The following is a 25,007-nucleotide window of genomic DNA, read 5'->3' as shown; positions in this document are numbered from 1 at the left end:
ACGTTTAGTGGTCATATATATAGATACCATTTGTAAAAAGGCGCTAAAGATGTTGGGCTTTGTCTTGCGTACTTCCCGGGTCTTTTCGGATGTTACGCTACTAAAAATTCTCTATAACTCCTTAGTCAGAACTCAGAAGCAAACTTGAGAGTGGGTCTATCGTTTGGGCCCCGCATCAGTTGAAGTACGGCCTTATGGTGGAGAGTCCAAAAGAAATTTTTAAGACTCCTTTACTTTCGGCTGTATGGATATTATCCGTGGCTCTACCCGACTGATTTTCTCTTAGGGATGCTTACATACTTTAGAAGGGATCTTTATTTAGCTACATATTTTTTCAGACTTATACGCGGCGTAAATGTGAACTATGCCATTCTTGGTGGTGTTGGCTTGTGTGTCCGATAATTCCCTTAGGAATCGAGGGCATCCGTTGTTTGTTCTCCCACGGTGCAGAACTAACCTGCCATTAGTAATGCCAATTGGGAGGGCAGTAACCATGTTTAATGAAATCGCTTCGGATATTGATATATTCCACGTGAGGGTGAATTTAGGTGGACGTTGTTTTATAAGTTTTTAAGATAGGGTCTATCAAAGTTCACTCTGTGTGCTTCCATCTACTTTTATTTTGTTACTTATTTTATTACTACTTATTTTTAAAAATTATTAACACTTATTTTATGTCATGTCATGAACGCTTTGAATTTATAATTTGTTATGTTCAATATATTATGTAAAATAAATAAATTTGATTTGATTTGATAAAATCCTAGATCTGGCAATAAAAACACTAAGTCTGAACGAGCACATGTTGCCAGGAAAAAAGATTTTCCTTTTTTTCAATGGACCGCGCTTTGCTTCTGAAAGATTGATTCTAATTTTCAATTGTCTGCTCAAAATAACCCGGAATTTGTAAAACAGGAAAATGTGGTTACTGTATCCAAACCTATAACAATTTTTTTCACCCACCACCTATGTTTGGAGAAATTTATTTCTCTTGTGGCAACCCAAATTCTTAATTGGTGTTTTCTGGCTAAATGTCAAATTCTGTAATGTCAAAATAATTATTTGTCATTGAGTTTAGTTTTTTTATTATATTTTAAAATATCTCATTTCATTTTTACGGTGATATTAGCTGCAAATTACCAACGTGTCCATCTGTGACATTGCACAATTCCATAGACTCTCCGTTACAGGTGATTTTATTCGCCGACAAAGTGCCGAGTGCATAGTTAGTTACCTTACTTTATTTATATTATTTTAATGTGTAATGATGACACTGTCCGACGATGATGTCGATGCAGCATGGGAAGCCCTCGATTACGAGGTAATTGCAGCCAATATACTAATTTATTTCTTGTGGTTCAATCTTTGTAAGTATACATATCTGTTTCCATTTTAAGTGCGATATCACATGATAAGACGTCAACAATAAAATTTACGAATGTACCCACTTACCTAAGTACCGTATCTATGTACCTTACATAGATACGAAATATCTAAGTTTTCTACTACGAATTTAATACCTATAATATGTGCCCAACTTGTTTGGGATTGCGATCTACTTTTTACGTAGAAATTAGTCGCGATCTACCTATGAAAGTCGCGAAATTTAAACACAAAACATGAATTAAAAGATTTTTTTTTGACGATCTGTATGATCCGAAGAAATCATATGTGCCTTCACAGTGGTGTCGAGGTTTGTAGGTAACATATTTGTTGTTTTTACGAGAAATAGATGTTGGCCACATGCTCAACCTATTGGGTCCATACTCTACTCCGAACACACATTGAAAAACAATATGTATATTCCCACCCCCGGGAGGGGGGGGGGTGGTGGGGCAAGGGGCCCTGGCACCCCCCAAACATAAAAATCATCAAAATGATTTTAAACATTGAAATTGAAAGCCAATAAACTATAAAAAAAAGGATTTATAATTCAGCAGCACCCTTTTTAGAAAAATTTCGAAACACTAATGTCGCGTATTTTAGAAACCCAATCCCTAATGGAACTGTCGAAAAATTCTCGGTGTCCACCCGAATTCCGGAGTGGTGTAGGTCATGGCTGGGGAGGGCTAACAGGGCTCTAGCCTGGGGGCCCGGCGTGTCGGGTTGACCAGATAAGTGAGATAAACACACATCATAAATTAGCTTTAATAGTAAAAAAAAGTCGCCTGTGGCGCTATTATACTTCATGACCATGAACATTTTAAATTATATAATTGTGCAATATATTTTCTGATTATTATGTGTCGATACTCGACAGCTCCATTATTAAAGTAGACGTATTAAAAATCGCTAATAATTCACTGTATAAGTACCCTTAATTTGAAAGAAAGATGATGAGAAAAAAGATGAAATAAAAGGGTCAAATCATAATGTTGAAATTTGAGGCAAATTTGTCTAAACAAATACAATATTTTTTTGTTAAACTTGTCTATTTGGTTGAAATTTAAAAAAAATGATTAAATAAATCAATGCAAGGATCATTAATACATTTACTGATTTAAAAAGACAAAGTGAAGGCATTCATAAAAAAATTGAGCTTTGGAAATCAAAATTACAAAAAAAAGTTCGCCATGTTTCCACTTTTAAATGATTTCTACGCCAGATACATTGAAGCAAACAAAAATCTATTTACTGAGTTCTTGGTTAGTTTGTAATACACTTTTCACGTTATTTTATTAATCACGCTGCTTTATTACGCGGCTTTTAAATATTTTAAATATGTGGTTGTGCGTTGTGATACCTATAATGATGATGATATACTTAAATATATGATAACTCCGGTGTATAATTTAGGAAAGACTACATTAGAGCACCACACTGCCCTTAACCTCGGCGTTAGGTAGGTGGGTCCGCCAAAGATCCTGGTCTGGGGCCCGCTTCAGAATGTGGGCTCCATGAATCCATTTGTGAATGAACGATGGTGAATTTGGATTGACTACCATTGAAATTGATTGTGCTAATAAACGAGCACATTCATCGCATGAAAAACAAATTAATTTAAAAATGAATATCTTAATATAAGTAGTAAAACCTTGTTTATTTTTATGTTTTTTTTTCATTCTTGTATTAGTACTTACATTGTTGACAATTTAAAAAGGTGTCTGTATTATTTATTGAAATAAATGGGGGGAGGAGCCAAGATTTTTTTTTAAAAGGGAGACGTAGTAACATAAAGTTTGGAAAGCACTGGCATAGGTACTAGGCGCACATGTCCAGCATGGTCGCTGGACGGTTCAACGGTTACCGCCACTATGCCTCCAATTTAATAAAAACTAGGAGAAACTACAAATATGCCGTCGTGTATTGTGAAAATATGTAAAAAAAATATATGAAGAAGAAAAACAGCCTATGGGATTAATTTACATTCTCCTCCTTGGGCCCCCCCCCCCAATATTAAATCCTGAGTGCGCCACTGCCCACCCCACAATGGCCGAGCGGCTAACGCGCCAGCTTATAATGTCATGGGTCCCAGGTTCGAATCCTGGGTGTTGGCATTAATGAATATAGGTACTTGAATGGAATTTAGTTTGCTAAAAAATATTAAGAATAAGGACAATGATACATACATACATTTGGAGTAGGTACTTACTTATATTAAGAGAAAATATATTTTAAAAAGGAGAAGTCTGTGTCTTCCAATCCCAAAATGTATTTAAACCCATTACCCATTTGGGTATTTAAGTACATTTTGCTGTGTTCATAATTTGGACTTGAACTTGTTTATTTTACTTCTTCTTAAATCACTGTTTAAAAGTGGTAATCAAATGATTTAGAAGAGCGCTGATGAGTAGGTATTAAAAAGGCCAATAGTTAAAATTTGTCGCAATTAGTATGTCACCTTGTAGCATAAAGGATAATGCACGGACGGGGCGTAAACCCAGAAGATGCAGGGTTCGATCCCTGCCGGGGTCTTACTTTTTTCAAAAAGATTTTTTCTATCAGTTATATATATATAATATTATAATATATATAATATTTATTTTCTCAGAAGTGTTTTTCAAAATTATGTATGTTCTATAATTAGAATGGTACATTCTTAAATATTGTGGATTATTCGTTAAATAAAAGAAATAGTTAATTATTTATCATAATATTATGATATTTTATTAGTTGGACTTCGCTTTCCCTATTGTCTTGACTTTCAAACAATCCTGAGGTGCTTTGATATTTGAAAGCAGTCGGAACAACATGGAACTTAATTGATAAAGTTTTACAAAAAATCTTCTGACAGACTCTGATTTGCTCATCTCCATCGTCAAAATAATATTTTTTAGAGTCTGATCTGATTATTGGATTTTCAGTATTCTGCCTGCTCTTGATGAAAAAATCATGTTTAAACTGTAGAATACTCATTTTCTCACACGTTTATACGAATAAGATCAAAATTAATTGAATATCTCTAAACTAGCAGCAACAATGTTTTGACAGTATGTTAAAAATCCCGCCAGAAAACAAAAAAAAATAGTCAAAAATAAAATTAGCGAAAATACATTTATTTCTTCTTGGTAGGATTTTTACAAATAGACTTACGTGCGTATTTTCTGTACACACCAATGCAAAACTATTCTACTTAGGGACTTAATTTTTTTCGGTGGGTAGAAAATCTTAAAATGAGAGAATTGGCATTACAAAGTCATTTTCCATAAAAATTGCTTAATTGGTTTTCACAGAACGATATATACTGAACTTTTCTTTCAATAAGTTGATTGTGTCACGAGCTGTATGGCATGTTGCGCCATCTTATTGGAACCACATTATCCAGATCAAAATCATATAATTCATGCCAGAAAAAATCAGTAATCATATTTCTGTAGTGTTCTCCACTGACAATAATACGGTCCAATCACACCTCCAGACCATAAACCACACCAAACTGTTAATTTTTGAGGATGTAAAGATTTTTCAAGAATAGCAGGTGAGTTTTCATTACTCCAAACGCAACAATTGTGCAAAGCCATTTAATCAAAAATGACCCACCTGAGTATGGACACACCAAATGGTCATTCGGTTTAAGTTTTTGTGTTAACTGTATTTTATACGCCTTCAAATGCAAATCTTTATGAAAAATATTCCATGTAGTACCGGAAGAAAGTTTAGGTTTTCCAATTAAATTATGAATAGTATGTCGATTATTTTCACCATAAATTTCATGTAATGCCCGAAACGTGGCTTGAATAGACTCATTATTGTTGTAATACATTTTAACAATTTTTGTACGCTGTAGGTCCGTGTTGATTTGCCAAACAATACTAAACACAAATTAATGTCAATTTTGGTGGGAATCAGAAAATGACGTTTTAAAAATCTGTAGTACTAATTTGATAACACTGTAGTACAGTGGTGGCGAACCTATGGCACGCGAGATGATTTTGCATGACACGTGTTTGAAGAGAAAAAAATACCTATAATAATAAATAACTCGCATTTTATAAAAAATAGCAAGCAAATACTCTTCAAGAATAAGCATTACATTTAATGTAAATTATATTTGCATAGGTCGGTCATTAGGCTTTATGCGTCACATATAATATTATCGCACTAACCTCATCAGGCGGCAGAGGATGCCGCGCCCGAACCTCTGCGAGTCTATTTTATAAGTACACAAGGCCGCTAAAGTGATAGTATTTATTACATACATTATGTATTGAGGTATTATAATTGTTACAATAAGTAAGCCGTCTCATCAGTCAAAACTGTCTCTCTCTCGCTCTAAATTTTATCACAGCCAAGAGACGCACTGTTAAAATACAGCACTTATTGCAACAATACCAACCAACTTATTGTAACTGTTACAAGAAGTGCTAATAACTCCATACAAACCTACCCTAGTTAGCCGTAAATACTATCACTTTAGCGGCCTTGCGTATTGAATAGACCCGCTGATTTTGATCGATTTACAATACCTGAGACCACAGTTGTAGAGAGAAAATGTCTCGCCTCATCGGAGCAATTCTGATGTCAATTTGTGCGTAAAGAACCACACTGATTAATACAGTAATAGAAAATTTCATGTCTATCCACAAAAATGTCTGCACCAAAAGAAACAAAAACTTGGTGGAGCTAGTAGTAGTAATTCTGGCAGACAGTTTAAAATTGGTGGACCGAAATGTATGGCGTCATTGAAAAAAGTGATAAAGCTGTAGGTATGTGTGCTATGTTTTGTGAGTGGTGGTCTAAAACATCATCATTTTTAATAGTATTCTTAAAAACTTTTTTTCCACATAAAAAACTGCTCGGCACGTCACACAGTCGAAAAATAATATTTAAGAAATTTTGGCACACGTACGTAAAAAGGTTCGCCAACCCTGCTATAGTACCTACGACATAATAATATTAATTCTTAGTTTTTTTATTTGTGTAAGTATGTAGAATAGTGTCAGATTCTTCTGGCAGTACACAGGCAAATCATTTAGTTGTCTGTTCGTTACTTTCAAATGACACTTAACCCCCGAGTGATTTCATTGTGGCCACAATGCCAGAAGAATCCGTCCTTCCTCTACATTTATGATTTTTTTTATAAAATTAAACAGTAAATACAAATGTCATTAAATACTGTAGGTATATAGGTACCTACCTACTTATTACTACTACTAAGAGAGATTATACATTTGCATCTTAAAATGTAATACCCCGTTTACACGTGCTTGGATTTACTGCTGACTATTTATTATCGCGGCTGTAACAAGAAAATGTACGTGTAAACACGTATTTTGCAAGCATGGATCAAAAAAGTTCAGAAGCCTCTGAATTTTCACGCAATAATTAGTACTCGCATGGTGGGGTGCGCATGCGCAGTAGAATGATAGTGGCGAATCTGCGGAAGAAATGCGAACTACACCGCACAGAATAATACTTTAAAGAATGAGATTGGAGAGACAGTCAACAGTTTTACATGTAAACTGTCATTATCGCAATAGTTTAAAATACACAATATTGGTGGAAGTAAATCCATGCACGTGTACAGGCGCTATAAGTTCGACATTGCAACATTATTCTAAATAAACAGTTTAGTTGCCATTATCAGGGAGCTACCTACCTCATTATATTGCACCGTAAAATTAACCACGTGAGAAGCACTCATCACTCATCACGTAGGTACCTAATTATTTCTTTATAGCTTATGGCGAAGGCAAGGCAAATCGAGAATTAGAACCGTTTCAAGTTATTTACATAGGCAAATCGCTTGGAATCAATGGGATTCACATTCTCGATAAATAGCTAGATATCATCAGGTAAGTTTCCGTTGATCAGCCTGCTCTAAATCCATGCTATTCATTCGTTGTACCGATGACTCGAGTTCTGGAGAAATCAGGCTATGCATGATCATGTCGAGAACTTTTGCTGCTACATAGATTTGTAATCGCTATCGACCTGAAGTTATCGACTTTACCACTCATGAATTGGAGTAAACTTAGACATTTCCACGTTTCCGGCAAGATGGTCATCTTCGTTGTAAGATTAAATATTTATGAAAGTGAGCATTTTTAAACAAAGTCAATGATTGAATATACATAATTTTGAAAACACTCATGAGAAAATATAGCCAATAGAAAAAATCTTTTTTGAAAAAATTAAGACACCCTGCAGGATCGAACCTGCGTCTCTTGGGTATCGCGCCCTGTGCATTACCACTATGCTACGAGTGCCATGCTTAATTGCTACAAATTTTAACTATTGGCCTTTTTAATATCGCTCACAAGCGCTCTCCAAATTGAGTTGCGGTAGGCGATCGGTTTTTGTATTGTATTGTATTATATGTTCAATAATTAGAATGGTACATTCTTAAAATCTTGTGAATTATTCGTTGAATAAAAGAAATAGTTCATTAAAATTATTAGCATGTTCAAGTAAGTTACAACAGAAAATATTGGAGTGATCCGTGACGTCGTTAGTTATTAAAGTAATAAATACTTAAATCTAGAATTAAAACATTGGCTAATATTGATAGAACATTCAGTTAATTAAATGGGCATCCCGAAAGATTAATAATAATTAATCTATTATTAAATTATAACTTAGTGACTTTGTATTGTAAACATGAAAGCTAAGAAAGGCGATTTAAATGGTGGACTAATTGTCGTTCTATAACATTGAGACATTTCATATTTAGAAATATGAATGGAGATGTGGGCTTTCTATATTTGTGTATAGGGGCCAATCTAGGTAGGTAATAACGCGAGTTACTTGTACACGACAATTTATTGTTTTCATGTTACGCAATTGATTTTCCGCGAATTTTCTCTCTCGCGTTCACGAAAAACAAAGTGTACACAATGCGCCGGCGCCGGCGCCGACTCCGGTGTCGTGGTTACGTGTAATATTGTTGATAATCAATCACCCGCGTACTTCGTGCGACATTTATTCTACAATGTAATCAAATCATAATATATATATTTTAGATACAAGCGTACCCTGTAATATATATTATAGGGAAGGCAGTTTCGATAAAATCAATCGGAATCGAATGTCCGCCTGCCGGACGCTTTCGAGATTCGAGATTTCGCAATGCGTTGCGATGTGCGCTTTTCGGGTGAGTCTTTTGCGGGAAAAACGCCGACTAGTGACTAGACTCACTAGACAGGCGATTTGCGAATAGGAATAGCGTCTCACTTCACTTCACATTCGCAGTCGTTCGGAATACATTACATCGCAACGAGACGGCGCGTTCGCAGTTTCGCACTCGCGAATATTATAATATAGTAATATCGCCGGTTAATTCGTCATAATGTCAGTCGCCGGCGGGTGTTTCGTCTGATTCGAACGAGTGTCGAAAGGCGGCAAGAAGGGCAGGGAAAGCGGATGGACGATGAAGGTCCCCCCGTTGGGCGGTCCTGCGGTGCCGGGGGAGGGGCGCCGGGGAGACTCGGGGAGGTGCTGTCGCGACGTCGTGTGCTGCGGCAGGCGCCGGAAAAGCGATCCGGCCGATGACGACGCCGTCGAAGTCGAACGTTTACAGATCACTGTAAGATTTCTCGCAGTTGCCTTTAATTATGACATGTCATCAAATCATGGCCCCCACATCCTAAAGCGGGCCCTCAGGCTAGAATCTTTGGCGGCCCCCCTACCTATCGGTTAAGTTAAAAGCAGTGTCTCGCACTATATTAACGTTTTTCAAATTGTGTTTCAGGTCAAATTAAAGGTACCTACTTATACAGTGTATTATTAGCGATTTTTATTACATCTACTTTAATCATGGAATTGTCGGGTATCGACACACAATAATTACAAACTACATCGCACAATTATATAAATCAAATAGTTAATGTCTATGAAGGATAATAGCACCTCAGGCGACTTTTTAAAAAACTATTAACGCTAATTTATGATGTGTGTTTATCTCACTTATCTGATCAACCCGCCACGCCGGGCCCTCCCAAAGCCCGGGCCCCCAGGCTAGAGCCAGTTAGTCCCCCCCTTATGGGGGCCATGCATCAAATTCATTATGGATTATACCTATTAGAAGTAGAGAAAGAAACTATTTAAATGGCTGCCCAAATACTTACTGCGCGAGATAGCATTTTAAATATTACCTATCTACCAAATTATTTTCTATACTAGAGGTACTAATGCCGGTGTTATGTTATCTATAAATAAAACTATTGTGTCATATTATTATCTTCAATAATATTATTTAAATGCTATTACTAGGTGTGACTCATGCCATGTCTGTTCGTCACGCCTTGTTAATAATGTAGACAGGTAGGTAGGTACGCGTGTAAACTTCTAGCTGGTGTATTGTTGCGATCCCGTGATTCCAATTCCACTCGATTTGTTAATCCCGAAATCCTGAAATGCTTGAGTTACATACGGGAATCGGTTTTTAAAAGATATATAGGTAATCGAATAGAAAATTGCAATTTCTCAATGATCGGTACACAGATTATTATTTTTAATATGAACACCGAACGAAACCGTTCGTTTTTATCTTTATTTAAAATTATCATGACCAAAATTTCTCTTTGTCAGAATAATATGAACTGCAGGTTAAAGATTAAAGATCGTACCTAGGTAGGTACCTGCCTAAATTTTGGGTGTTGACTCTTGACTCTTGACCGCATACCTATCGTACGTGTATTTTTATCGGGATACCGATACACCTACGTACTTATTAAATTTCTCGCTAGTATAGACTAAAATACTAAATCATAATTTAAATATGGCTCTATACTTGGAATACAATGCCTATAGGTGCTCAGGTATAAGTACAATTTATTATGTATTATTATCATTTTCATAAACACTGAAAAAATACCTAATGTTTTTCACTAGGTAGGTAATGCTAATCATGGGATCGAGATCAATAATACGAATCCCGAAATTTTAGGATTTAAAAATGTGTTCGGAATAGCCAATAGCAATCCTTGAAACTGAGCAATGCTTTGCGGCTACATTATTTTACAATGTTTTTTATTTATTATTTTGTATACCAGTCCTCGCTTGTATGAAGGTATTGACATAAATAAAACATAAATGGTCACAATTTTTAAATCGACGTCGCTCACCAGAATGTTAACTAAATAGTTACGTTCGTATCGTCGATAGGTAAGTAGGTATATTGTGTAAGTAGGACAAGGTTCGTTACTTATATAAATTTAATATCACTGCGCTGTCAGTGGCGTAGCTAAAAACATTGGACGCAATCAAATTTAATAGTGCAAATCTCCTCCACGCCTATGTTCCTAAATTTAATATAAGATACTTTGGTACAATAATTTTCCAGCGAATTCATAAATTTCGTGTTTTTTACTTAAATTATCAGCTAATAATTATTAATATATGTACCTATCTTCGTTATATCTCTCCGACGATCCTCGTATTCCGTCGCCCGCGCAGCCGAGGGTATTGCGACCGGACCCGTTCCAGGGGACTCGGCCGCTCCCGGATTCAAAGAATCGTAGATCTCAATAGAGATAGCAGGTTCTATTATAATCAGAATCACAGAATTTATGAGTTCCCTGATTATAATATTATTAGATGTATGACTTCCAATTCGGAGACATAAGTTATTTTTGCTGTTTAAGACACGTTTTCGAAAAATCATTAATAATGTTATTAGAAGATCGATTTCTCGCTTCTTCGTAAAATAATCACGTTCAGCATGAGATGAGCGTGTTGTGAATTTTTAATTTACTGAATATTTTTTTGTCCGGGCGTTATAATATTATGTTAATCAAAAAAAACATCCAGAAAACCTTGTATCGGATGGAGCCTAAACATAATATGTTTATTGCTTTTTTTTTTTGGACACCGTGGAAGGCTCAATTTGGTAAAAAATCAACATGTTTGGTTTAATCCACACAAACATAGAAATATCATAATTTCATAATATTGTCTTTTTCCCATCTGATTGGGCCCCGATAGTGTGCATATTAATTACATACGTCCTACATAATACCTATAGCGATTGCGATCTATTGCGACGGCCACCGGGTAACCGGTAAATGAATGAATCGTCGTAAAGCGTAATATTTTATATGCGATATCGTAACTCCTATTCGCGAATTGAACGGCATTTTATTGCACAACCAACGAAGAACTTCAATAACATTATCATTTCATTCCCCTATCGCCCGTTCGGTCGCGATTCTACAAAATAGCACTACCTATATCCAATTAGGTATATTATTTTTAGATACTTTCAAGAGTTGAAATTATGGGTTCCAGTAATGAGTAAAGCTTAAAAAATAAATAAAGGGTTCAATTTCGTTTCCGTTTCCATCTCTGGTTGAGTAACCAACAGATTTATCATAACGTTCATAACGTAAAGTTTTCAATTTCATGGCAACTAGATCAGTGGTAGCGAACCTATGGCACGCGTTTGAAGAGAAAAAAATAGCTGATAATAATAATTAATAAATGACAAATCGCATTGTACAAAAAATAGCATGCAAATACTCTTCTAGAATAAGCAGTACGTTTAATGTAAATATATAATTGCATAGGTCGGTCCTCAGGCTTTATTCGTATATATTATCGCACTAACCTTATCAGACGGCAGGGGTGTCGCGCCGCGAACCTTTAAATGCTTGAGACCACTATAGAGAGAAAATTTCTCATCTGATCAGAGCGATTCTAGTGTCAATTTGTGCGTAAAGAACCAAACTTATTAATACTCGTACATTAACAAACAATTGCATTTCTACCCACAAAAATGACCATCAAATAAGAAACAAAAACTTGGTGAAGCTAGTAGTAGTAATTCTGGGAGACAGCTTCAAAATTGGTGGACCGAAATATATGGCATCATTGAAAAAAGTGATAAAGCTATATGTGTGATATGTGCTGTGAGTGGTTTTTAGAACACCATCATTTTTTAATAGAAATTTTAAAAACTATTTTCCCCATAACTGCTCGGCACGTCAGACAGTTGAAAAATAATATTTCGGAAATTTTGGCACGCGTACGTAAAAAGGTTCGCCCCCTGAACTAGGTCAACAAATTGATACCTACGGTAGGGGCGCTATGCCCGGCACGCATACGAGCATACTGTTGTGGAGCACCCTGGTAGTCCTGCTAGTGTCACATTTTTTTAGGATTACTGCCATGGGGGCATTTAGTGCATAATATAATATAATACCTATGGCATTAACAACCTCCTTAATTTCAGTCAAAACGCAATATTGAGAATGTAATTAAGGTGAAGCCTTTACTGAGCCATTTTTAAAGAGGCACCTAGCGGAAAAAAACGAAGCTTGCAATTTGAGATTTTTTTTTATAATTTACAATTTCAACTAAATTAATTAATAAATATGTATCTGAAAACATTAAAAAGATAAATATTTTTTATTTTAAGTCAAAGATAAACTTACAATTGTAAAAAATGTGAATTTGTTGAATCGGACCGCATCTTATTATTGCATATATATTATGGTCATATTTATTATTAAAATTTAGTTTATTAAGTTTTCTGAGCATCGCCTAAGAGATTTTTGACTAATTCATAGTTTTAATATTTTTTATATCTATTTTAAAAAACATCGATTTCTATAAAAAAAATTAATGTGTATAACTTGAAATCCTTTTTATTTATATCAAATCAAGCTTCAATATTGGGACCATACATAAATAAAATCTTTTATTAATATAATATATAATTAAAACCTTAAAACAAAAATATGAAAATGCGATATTTGTTGTTAATATTATACATAATAGGTGTATGGTGTTCACCACTTGAAAACGCATAAAACAACACTTACCCTTTTCGTAAAAACTTATTTAATGGCGATGTTTGTTCACACACAAGATAAAAGTTTGACCACTTAAAAACATAAGTATAATGGAAGATAGCTTCATGAATCTGAAAACTCTAAACTACGTACCTAAGTCCTGTCTTGTCTGACAAGGGTAATCGAAGGTGCAGTTATATGGTGCGGTGTTTCAGGGTGAGGAGTCAGAATTGCAGAAGGAAGAGTCGTCGACGTGCGTTTATTCGGCCGAGCTGCCGCCCCTCGCCAGCGGGCACGTCATCACCGTCGAGGGGACCGTACTCCACAACTGCGAGAGGTGTTGTATTGTTGTAACATATTTTTAACTTATTCATTTGGTCAAATCACAGCATGTCACATCCTCTGGGAATGTCTGAGAATGTGCTCAGAGACGGAAGAGATGCTCAAGTCGATCTAACTAGCTGTTGGGCCCATTCAGGCTGTCCGACCTGGTCGTCATAAAGGCCAATTTTATAGCTTTTAAAAAATTTCCAGCTTATTGCGGATGTGAAGATCTCTTCACACAGATTTTGTATGTCCGTATTGCTTAGCTTTATTTTTGTATTAAATTTATAATTAAATTCATTTTAGTCAACTAAGTAAACCCGGTCAAAGCTCACTCGAGAGTGTGGCGGCCTCAGTCTTGGGTATCTACTCCTGAGACATTACCGGGAATAAAAAAACTGCTGATGCTTCACAACCAAACGTAAGACCTAGCGATACACTTGATTAAGACCGAGTGCGGTGCGGGGCGGGTCGGTTGGGAGGGGTCTTTGTATGCGTTGGTCAAATTACATTTCAATATTATTACCTATTTCTTGCATTGATAATATTCAATTCCACAAAAATATTTTTTTTGTCATATTAATACTATCGACCGAAGGTACTTGATGGAATTTGAATTTAAATTCTAATGGATTTAAGTTTTGCAAATGGAATAGTACAAAATTTAAATTCATTAGAATTGTTTTTGTCGATAGTAATTTTGGTTGTGACATCATTCTTGTGAAAACAAAGCGTGTCAAATCCTTAACCCAAGATGAGATGGTGTCGGTGTACGGTCGCAGGATTGAAGCCAGATATCACGAAATTCTATAGGTGCACGGAGAGACAATTGCCTTGGCTATTAGACAGAGTGGGCAGTCAGGTTTGTGAATCTTAAGCTAACCAAAATATTATGTTCAGGGAACTTTTGGCGATTTGGTTAATGGTTTCTAGTGCTTCCGCACTCGGTGAAGGAGGCCATCGAAATAGGTCGGAAACCTGACAATATTAATAGGAACGAACAGCTACATTTGAAAGCATCATGACTTCCAGCTCTTTCAACAAAATCAAATGTCCGACCTGCCATCTCTGTTTGCAATTTAACATAAAACTATTACCTTTTGACTCTGAGCAATATTTGTATTGATACACCGAACCTAACCTAACAGTACACTTCACTATGTTATCTCTTGAGAATGGCCTCCGCAACAAAGTCAGCCGAAATATCAAGTACATCTCGATAAATAATATAACTATAATATGTAAGGTTGACAACACTGTATTAATGACAGTTCTTTCAACTTTGAACTGCATCGTGTCACGATTTTCAGATTCTCCGTAAACCTGTGCTGCAATGGTGAGGCGGGCTCTACCGGTGAAGCGGACCTCGCCCTGCATCTGAATCCGCGGGTGTCGCAGCGTTATGTCGTGCGGGGGTCACGCCTCAAAGGCCGGTGGGGAGCGGAGGAGACGGCTGCCGCGCTGCCCTTCCCCTTCACTCGCGGCGAGCCCTTCGTCATCGACATCTTCGTTGCGGACGACGCATTCCACTGTCAGGTAGTGTTTTTGCTTGTTTTTTTTTACTGAGGCTCACTCTCGGGTAGCGCCCTTGCAAAAATTTGATCCCAAATAAATCGGTAGGGACTATAAAACAGAGATGTAGATTTGTAGAAGCAAAACTTTCTATGAGATAAGCCTTTATATGTGAAAGTGATAATTGGATTACTGAGATTCAATGGTTTCTGGGTTTTGTTGAGAAAAGGTACTTACATATTATGGCACCTACTATGTTGAATTATTGTCAAAGTGTGGTATAGTCAACTGCAACTGTTTACCAGCACTTACCAGCACTAGGGTGCTGTGGGCATGCGACAATGTATCTTTTCGGCTCTATCTCCTTGCTCCTTTTAATGTAATAGAAATAACACACCGAACGTCATATAAACATTGCTGCTTTTGGTGCATCCGTGTTTAGAAATCTGGTATTGGATGTACACAAAGGCGGCAGGTGATTTGGCATCGTATTGCAGTTTATGATTCTTCGAGCCCAAAGAGGTCAGACGACGGTGGCCGTCTTCAATCTCTCCGTACGAGACTTTGTTTTATTTACAAAAACTTTGGTGATAGAGACGGGCCAAGTTAAAAATTGTATAAGGATGAGCAGATGATAAAAGTAATTTTTAAAATTTATAAATAATAAAATCAACATATTACAGTAGGTACGTACACACCTACCTGCCTATGCATAAAATGAACGTATGAATGCAAAACTGTTCTAACTGACATTTGAGATATTTCAGAAGAGAGTTCTTAGAAACAACATACTTAAATTATTAATTATTTGTATAGATAGACGTATGATGTATACATCATAATTTAGTAGGTAGGAGTAGAGTATTGATGATACATAAAATGTGTTTATAGTAATAATAAATAACTTAAATAGGATATTTCAAATTGTAAGAACATATAATACCTATTATCAAACTGTCAAATGTATCAAATTCAAATATGAGTTAGAATTAATAGTTCTGCATTCTGATTCAGCTGACATAATATTATTATTTAATATTGTTTGCAAAAAATAAATATAGAATATAAATTGAACAAAACAGTGATTATGTAATATTTTTAACAATTTTTTTGTGTTTTCTTTTATTTTTTTTTCATTAATATCCTGGTACGATATCCGGTCTAATAGTTAATGGGGTATCTATAGCTGCAAGAAATTTCATATTACCAGTTCATTTGTACCAAGATTGACACTTTTTATTTACCGCAATGAGATAAAAACACCTAAAGCGAGTTTTGAATAGAATGAACGATCATTATTTGGTTTTAGATGAACTATTGCGTAAAATCGTAAATAACACTAGTTATGTATGTAAGAAAACCGAGAGCGGCTGCTATTTGCATTTAATGAGCAATAGATCACTGCCGGCAACCCGGACTATCGGATTACGGTCAACTCTCGATTTACCAGGGTCGTGTTGATCAGGCAGCGGATTACCCGTGATGAAAAAAATAATTATCATGTTTGCAGTCAATAGTGTTTATGTATTTGATTTAAATATTGCGACAGTGGTAATCCTACTGATACTGATAGACCCAATATTAATATAGTATTTTCATGTTTGACTCATTTCCTGTGATGTTATGATAATTGTATAGGTTTGAATATTTTCATAGACGTTTTGGATTATAGTATATAATTTTTGAAAAAGGTTCGATACGACTTTAATTAATTTTTTTGTTGACAGGTTAACTCGCGTCACTTTTGCTCATTCAGTTTCCGGACGGGAATTTCGCGAGTGCGCGGGGTGGAGATCCGAGGTGCCGGAGTCGAAATCGCCGGCATGCGGATGGGAGAGGCGCGCGGCTACCCTGTCAATGCGCCCCCGCCCCCTACAATTAACGATGCACTCGTGCAACCCCAATGGGTAATTAATGTGGCGAGCACACGTGGAAGAAGTGAATCTTTTAGTTTTGTTCTGCATTTTCAGACAAACTGTCATCCACTTTTTTCATAGTGTTTTCTAATTTCTATTTTTAAATACCTCTTATGAGTTACCTCATTTATATTTACATTTCTATTCAATTTATATGCCAATTAAAAAATATTGCAACAATTTTGTTTGCGGAATGTGACATTTCATGTTAGGATTTGTCAATCTATTTTGATATATGCATGGCTTTTGACGTTATTTTGATTTAACATAATGTCGATATTGCATGCGGGCCTAAAAGTCTCTTTAAATCTCTCAAATAAAGAGATCTTTATTTGGCTACATATTTCTTATACGCGGTGTAAATTAAAAATCTGCCATTCTCACTAGTCTCGATCTGCGTGTTCCCGATAACTTGTTTACAAATCGGGAGCATCGGTTGGTTGTTCTCTCACAGTGCAGAAGATTTGCCATTGATATTGTCGATTCATAGTGCGACAACTGTTTTCAATTAGATCGCTTCGGATATTGATATATTCCACTTGCATGAGTGAGTTTAGGTGGACGTTGTTTTATAAATTCACAAAATAGAGTCTCATTCGGCGTACCCATCATGATTTCATATAAATATTTTTTTTGTGATGGTAATGTTTTTTGTTTAAATATTTTCATACTGTGAGAGTCTCGAATTTGTAATGTTTGCTTCGTGTAAATAAATAAATTTGAATGTACAGGGCAACCCGGCTATCGGCGTGCTGGAGGAAGGTTTGCGCAGAGGACGTCAGCTGACGGTGGAGGGGAGGGTGAAACTGCTGCCGCACTCCTTCTATGTAAACCTGCAGTCGTCGGTGCGCATGTGGCCGCACCCGGACATCCCGCTGCACCTGAACCCGCGCTTTTTGCTCGGCCGCAAACATATCATCGTGAAGAACTCCTGGCAAAACGGTACGCTTCTTGTTCCTCCTTCCTGTATCTCATCTCGTTTTCTTTGGAAAAAGTTGGTATCTTTAATATATTCAAATATAGAAGAAAACTTACTTCTATCAGATGACTAAAATCACGATTGGTGTAGTATGTCACGATAAGTCAGTATCAGTAGTTTTAAGTCGTCATCTGATAGATGCATGCTGGAAGTGTCAGCAACATCGCCAGAATTGCTAACTAAAACGAATGAAGCTGAGAAAATTGATGTCTATGGTATGGAAAATTTACATTGTCTTTGAATAAAACATCAAATCATGTCAATTAATATGAAAGTAAATCATAATCAGAAAGTATTTAATCTATATGTTTTATACATATATATATATATTCAATTGATTTCATATAATATGATATCGCTACGTAGAAAATAACCTCACATAAATGCGAAACCATATTATATTAGTATATTACACCGTTAAACAAGATTTAACAAAACAAAATGCTCAATAACATTTCTTTTTCATGTATTTATTCATTACAAACCATTATAATTCATTAATATAATTGGCCCAGCGGATCTATTCTATACAAAAGGCTGCTTTCGTCCGCTAAAACCGCTAACTAGGGTATGTTTGTATAAAATTATTTACACGTATTGTAACAATTATAATTAGCCGGTATTAATTGTTGCAATAAATGATATATTTTAACGGCATGCCCCCTGCCTGTGCTAAAATTTAGAGCATGAGCGATAGAGAGAGAGCGAGAGAGAGACAGTTTCGACTGATTAACTGATTACAATACAATTACAATTATAATATTTCAATATAAAATGTATGTAACAAATACTAACACGTTAGCACGTTAGCGGTCGATAGTCGCCTTTTGTATAGAATAGTCCCGCAGAGATAACAGAGTATTAAGGCGATACTTCAGTGAAACGGCAAATAGGCGCGACGAAATTTTGGACTCGCTGGCAGTCTGAGAGCGAACGTCGGGGTGTGAATACGTCAATTTGTTTCGTGATGGCGACGGGGGTATTAATTCTTAAATCGTGTAAAGATGACTAAAAACGTTACCCATTTACTTTAAAAAGAAAACATGTTAATGAATATATTATTATTGTTACTAATAGAACAATAAACAGAACATTAAATGGACGCATGTTGGATTTATATGACAAATTATATTTCGTTCGGCATGCGTCATTTGCACCCGTGACCCGCAATCCGCGCATCGCCTAGCCACGATCTTTTTAAACCATGCCTCAACTAAGGTATAGCCTTAAGTAACATTGCGAATAACATAATTAGGCATTTTAATTCTGTTTATCTCGCAATTTCCGTGTTATACAGCGATTTACGTCTTTTGACATTTCATTAAATATTATCAAAAATATGATAAATATGGAAAGGAAACACGAAAGGAGGAAGGATGACGAAAACTCCACCATATGTGCTTAGGAATCTTTACAGAAATTTGAGAATTAAAAGTTCGACAAACACTGTCTTTTCCGTCGGACAATATCCATACATTATACCAGTCGTCGGCAACCTTTTGATTCAATTTTGAAAAAATTATTAGTGGTTAGTGGGTAAAAGTTTGAAACAAATTTTTAATATTTTATTTTTATAAAAACATACATAATATAATATTTTTATTAGTGGCTTCCTTGGTTTTGAATTTTTTCAACATTTGGCAAATACGTAATTGTCTTAAGTCGAACATAGGAATCAAGATTCTTTGGTGTTAATCTATTTCGCAGAGTATTCTGGACACATTTCATTTCTGAAACTGTCAAGCAGTATCTAAGCTATTCAAGCAGCCTGCGTCAATTTTGTATGAGAAATTGTATATCTACTAAGATTTTTCATTGCAATTGCCTCACCCACCTTACAGTCCTGACTAGTACCTAGTGATTATTACCTGTTTTCAATTTGAAGAAACAGGCGCCCGTAAACGAACATTTTGAAGGCAAATAGGAAAATTATTTTTATGAAGGTTTAAAAAATTCAATCGATGGATCTAAGAAGTGTATTCATGTCCGAGGAAATTATATTGAAAAATAAAACACTATATAATACGAGGGTGGGTCAATAATTCCTTAGAAAAAAGCATTAAAACAGTTTTTATTTTTGTATTTTTTTTTTATTTCTCAACATAATCTTCTTGGAGCTCAATACACTTGGTAAGACGTTTCTCAATTTTTTTTAAACCGTCAGAAAAATAAGTTTTCGGAAGGTCCTCAAAATAAGCATTTGTCCGATCGATGACTTCTTCATTTGAAAAAAAACGTTGTCCACTTAGCCATTTTTTTAAGTTTGGGAAAAGGAAAAAGTCACTGGCGGCAAAATCTGGCGAATACGGTGGGTGGTCGACCAATTCGAACTTCAATTCTTCAATTTTAGCCATTGATCGTAAACATGTGTGAACACGGGCATTGTCCTGATGAAAGAGGATTTTTTTCCTGTTTAAATGAGGCCGTTTTTCTTCAATTTTGTTTTTTAGCTGGTCCAATAAAGATGCATAATAATCCCCTGTTATTGTTTTTCCTTTTTCCAAATAGTCAACGAAAATAATTTCACGTGCATCCCAAAATACAGTAGCCATAACCTTACCAGCTGATTTTACGGTTTTCGCCTTCTTTGGACATGGTTTGCCTTCGCAATCCACTGCTTTGACTGTTCTTTCGTCTCGGGAGTATAGTGGTGTATCCATGTTTCATCTACAGTCACAAAGCGACGAAAAAATTCATCCGGATTGCGTTGCATGAGCGACAACAGGGCTTTAGAGGCCACCACCCTATTGCGTTTATTGTCGACTGTGAGCAAACGCGGCACCCATCTTGCAGAAATATTTTTCATGCCCAATTTGTCATGTAAAATAGAAATGACGCTACCTTTTGAGATCCCTGTAACCTCAATTATCTCACTCAACTTTAATCTTCGGTCACTTAACACCATATCGTGGATTTTATTGATCATTTCTGGTGTAGTCACCTCTACAGGACGTCTTGAGCGTGGTTCATCCTTTGTTGATGTACGACCACGTTTAAATTCATTTAACCAGTTATAAATAGTTGCAAGTGAAGGAGCAGATATGCCGTGAACTAAATCCAACTCATTTTTTATTTCCTTTGCTGTTAACCCTTTTATATTAAAATGTTTAATAACAGCTCTAAACTCAATTTTCTCCATTTTCCACAAGCAAATTTTTTTTTTAAATGTACGAGAAACACACAACAACCCGACCAATCTGATTGAAACTTCGCAGCATACTGAATCGGTAGTGCCGCTGCATGAAAACAAACCGCTTACAGTACTAGTCGCGCCACCTGTCGGCTTTTCTAAGGACTTATTGACCCACCCTCGTAATATTGTTTTCTTTCTGTCCCATTCCGCGAACTTATCGAACTCCCCTCGTATCATATTATTATGTATGTATTTAAAAACAAAACATTAAAATAGGCCACCAAAGAGTGTGGTTTTATAAACATGATATAGTTGCTGTCTTTCGATGCGCCTACATAGGAAGTATTCATTTTTCCATGGCTAGCAATTCAACCATATCAAATATAAGAATTTCACAAGACACCCCCCTCCCATATCTGTAGTCTCGACTATTTGATCCCATTTTTTTTTTAGCACTACAATACCAGTGGGAACATTTTGCATTGGGACCCAATATTTCTAGCTATGCAACGTCCAGTATTGAAATTCTCATGTATTTTTTCCAAATGAACACTCCAAAACGTGGTTCTGTTACTAAGAATATCATTGAGCATTGAGTACCGTCAATTTGATTTTGTTTTGTTTGTGCAGGGGCGTGGGAAGATGAGCAGAGGGTGGAGACCAGCCACATGGCTCCGGGAGCGGACTTTGTTCTGCGGATAAGCTGCGAAGAAAGCTCCTACTTGGTGTGGATGGGCGACAGCCTGGCGGGCGTCTTCATGTTTCGGATGGCACCCGAACGCGTGCGGGCCGTCTTCGTCCAAGGAGACGTGCACGTGACCAAAATCTATGAAAGTGAAATTCCCATGTCCATGGCGGGGTTAAACGTACACTGAGACCGGACTACCTTCATTAGGAGCCGATTGCTGTTTATAAGACTGTTTCTGAAGAGTGGCGCGTTTCCATAAGCTTTATTAACGCATTCTTAGTAAAGATATAGATGCTGTTATTTATTGGATGAGGGAGTACAGTAGAACATCCGTTATCCGTAGTTCATTACGGTCATTAGAAAAAGTCACGAATGAATGGTAAATAAAAAAAAACAGTTTGAAAAGTATTTTTTTTGTTTTTTCAATTATCATCAGGATGTCTCCATCCCTGATCGATTCGGATAATTGAGGTTCTACTGTATAGCGATTCCAGGAAGAGTTCATTTCTGAAAAATAGTAAAGACCTTGTACCCTGTAGTGACTTTTATGGTATATTTGATGCAATGTAACATTACCGTATAATCCCAAATATGAGGTTAGGTTAGGTTGAAAAATGATGATCAAATTATGTTCGACCTTGGTTTTACTGATGCACTCAATATTGAAAATGTAACCTATCGGATTGAGAAATAATTTTCTTAGATTATCGTATTTATATAAATATGAGTTATATGTAATGGGTTCAACCACTACACTACATAAAATAAGAAGTCGACACTTTAATATAATATGAATTAATGGGGTAACGCAAAACTCTCCACCTCTTGTGCAGCTTTAGATTGACTTTGAAAATGTTTATCCCTGCCGATGGGTTCCGCTAGCATTTATTTTTATATCTCCAAAAGACGGATGGCGATTTGAAAAAGCCTCATATCGAGGGTTATATGGAATTTTTGAACAATAATTGTTTGTCATGCCTTGTGCTATTAACAAAATATGTAATTTGTAAGCTTAATCTTAATGTTGTATATTAATATGTATTTGTTATTTTTTGAAAGTACCGATGAACAGTCATATATATGTAAATGTATGTATGTATGTAAATAGTAGGTTTTATATTGAAAAGTACACTATCTGGATATTTGTAGGAATAAAGAATAAAAGTCGAGTGACAAAAGTCAAGAATTACATTTTGGTTCCGATTTTGGCAATGCGCTTTTGAATATGAATAGGTTAACATTAGAAAATATGAGGGTATCAGTTGCAAGGTTTTTTCTATAAGTATCTTTCTACCGTGTATTAGTTCATTGACTATCAAATCTAGCTCCTTCCGCTGAGAAAATTGAGTTGACATCGAAAGTCAATTGCGAAGACGGCAAAACCCAAGGGCGCCGACGATCGTAATTCCATATGCCGATGCACTATCGCGATGATCGATTTGTGTTATCCTATTTTATTCAGGCAATTCTGTATGAAAAATAATCAATTGATGACTCGAGAATTCTAAAAGAAGGTCTCAAATTTGATTCTGAAAGGGAATTAATGTTGAAGCACTGTAAAAGAATATTATACAGTGCACTGAGGGTAGGGTGGAAGGGGATGTTTGAAAGCCGTTTTCTTATAAAACTTCACGGTGGTGGTACATGACTGACTTCGCAACGATACCCTGGCATGCAGTGCAAGTTGCACAACTGAAGCCGCCTCTTTCGCATTTATGTAGAAACCGTCTGAAGGAAAAGGCTCATCGCTAAGACTGATTATTCTCTCATTCGCCCCGACAATAATGAACGCCGTTCGTCTCGTATTCATATTGTAATCGAATAAATTATAATTCAAAATGTTATGTAAGAGTATAAAAAATAAATACACATGCTTGTTTGATGAATATATTTTATTTGATAGAAACACACCCTCGCCGTTCATAAATCCACGGTTTAAAACCATAACACCATTACACACTCTCAGTCTCTGCATAGACTCAGTATAAAGACTCTGTATAAAAAATCGGAGAGCATTAAAAAACCGTCTAAATTTGATATATTGAATGACCCAAACACCGGCCTCTTACGCTCGAGCCGATATAAAAAACTATACATTAGTCAACAGTATAATATAATATATATTACATACTTATTCTAGAGAATAACGGCGATGGTGGCTCTCGGCGGGCGATGTAACCTCTTCATGTATTACAAATTTACAAACTTATGCTAAATTTTGTTTTCTGCACTATCTAAAATTACACATTTTATAAAATATACATTATTTTAATAATTTTATTATGGCACATATCATTATTGAACGTCGGGCTGACAACAATATTCTCTCGAAAACATAAATGCTGAATTGAGTCTCCGCTTGGCGAACTCCAGTCCTGCAGAGTAAAAATCTAATCGGGGCGATTCGATACGATTACACGGAGAGAGAGAAAATGTAATAAACAATGCGTAAAGCTGCCTTCCGAAATATAACATTTTTTTAATCTACGAAATATAATAACACGGAGGAGCGGCGGACGGGGAGAAGGAGGCGCGTCTAGGAAGAGGGGACGCTCTCGTGGGGCGCGGGCAGCTTGTCCCAGGTGGGTTCCATTCCCCAGATGTCGCGGGCGTAGTCCGCAATGGTGCGATCGCTCGAGAACTTGCCCGACGAGGCTATGTTCATTATGCACATCTCTGCCCACTTGGCCGGATCCTGGACAGTAAAAATACACATTCTTTAGATGACTCTCAGATTATCCGTATTTGCAAACACACCATATAGCATGTCGGTGAATCACGATCGCCGTTAACAAATAAATTGAAGACGATTGTCTCAAGATAACCTCCACTCTGCGGGGGCCAGAGTGCTGTGTGTAAGATCAAAAATGGTAATTTACCCTTTTACTTTTGAGAGTTTTGAGTAACTAAAATAGCTTCAACCGGAAAACAAATTTCCAAAATTGTTTAAGGTGAGTAAGCCAACTTCAACGTTCTTTAAATGTGGTCTCATTCTCAAATGGTCATTTATCATAGTTACTATTCACTGGAAAAATATTGATACATATTTCTTGATTCTTTGTTTATTGATGATATTAGTGTTTTAGGGCTTGCGCAGACAGAGAGCGGTCGGAGTTCTGCGTTCAACCGACCGTTGACCGCTAGCGTTCAGGGACAGCAGACAGGTGGCGGTCAACAATGTGCGTTCCATTTGTATACAAACGTTGTAGTGACACAGGCGCTGCATAATGCGAGACCGCTATATTCCGACTGCGAGTGGAAGTGAGAAAGCACCGCTGTTGCG

At 36.3% G+C, this 25,007-nt stretch overlaps 2 protein-coding genes across 3 annotated transcripts in view; one reads left to right on the top strand and one right to left on the bottom strand.

The window, feature by feature from the left end:
• Positions 1-1,014: 1,014 nt before the first annotated feature.
• LOC147078253 (galectin-6-like) lies at positions 1,015-23,610 on the top strand. 2 transcript variants are annotated; one of them, XM_085957796.1, is made up of 6 exons: positions 1,015-1,321; positions 13,388-13,509; positions 14,807-15,032; positions 16,736-16,915; positions 17,656-17,866; positions 21,667-23,610. In XM_085957796.1, the coding sequence occupies exons 1-6, from the start codon at positions 1,265-1,267 to the stop codon at positions 21,909-21,911; spliced, it is 1,041 nt and encodes a 346-aa protein (XP_085813922.1). In that variant the 5' UTR covers positions 1,015-1,264; the 3' UTR covers positions 21,912-23,610. The 2 variants fall into 2 exon arrangements, with proteins under 2 accessions (XP_085813922.1, XP_085813912.1); XM_085957786.1 differs by lacking the exon at positions 1,015-1,321 and adding an exon at positions 8,617-8,965.
• Positions 23,599-25,007, bottom strand: part of Glyp (glycogen phosphorylase) — a 31,288-nt gene continuing 29,879 nt past the window's right edge. Inside the window, exon 9 of the mRNA XM_085957773.1 lies at positions 23,599-24,419. Within this exon, the coding sequence (XP_085813899.1) occupies positions 24,261-24,419 (159 nt within the window). The 3' untranslated portion in view covers positions 23,599-24,260. The remainder of the gene's footprint in view (positions 24,420-25,007) is intronic.

This window comes from Rhyacophila brunnea, unplaced genomic scaffold (assembly GCF_057557595.1).
Source record: "Rhyacophila brunnea isolate RB1 unplaced genomic scaffold, BYU_Rbru_1.0 scaffold_11, whole genome shotgun sequence".
Taxonomy (NCBI): domain Eukaryota; kingdom Metazoa; phylum Arthropoda; class Insecta; order Trichoptera; family Rhyacophilidae; genus Rhyacophila; species Rhyacophila brunnea.
This window is presented reverse-complemented; position numbering and strand designations above follow the sequence as displayed.

Excerpts from the sequence above, each read along its gene's own strand:
- LOC147078253 (XM_085957786.1), top strand. The coding sequence starts at position 8,810 with ATGAAGGTCCCCCCGTTGGGCGGTCCTGCGGTGCCGGGGGAGGGGCGC. Across the intron at positions 13,510-14,806 it reads GTACTCCACAACTGCGAGAG|ATTCTCCGTAAACCTGTGCT; the intron begins GTGTTGTATTGT and ends CACGATTTTCAG. Across the intron at positions 15,033-16,735 it reads ACGACGCATTCCACTGTCAG|GTTAACTCGCGTCACTTTTG; the intron begins GTAGTGTTTTTG and ends TTTTGTTGACAG.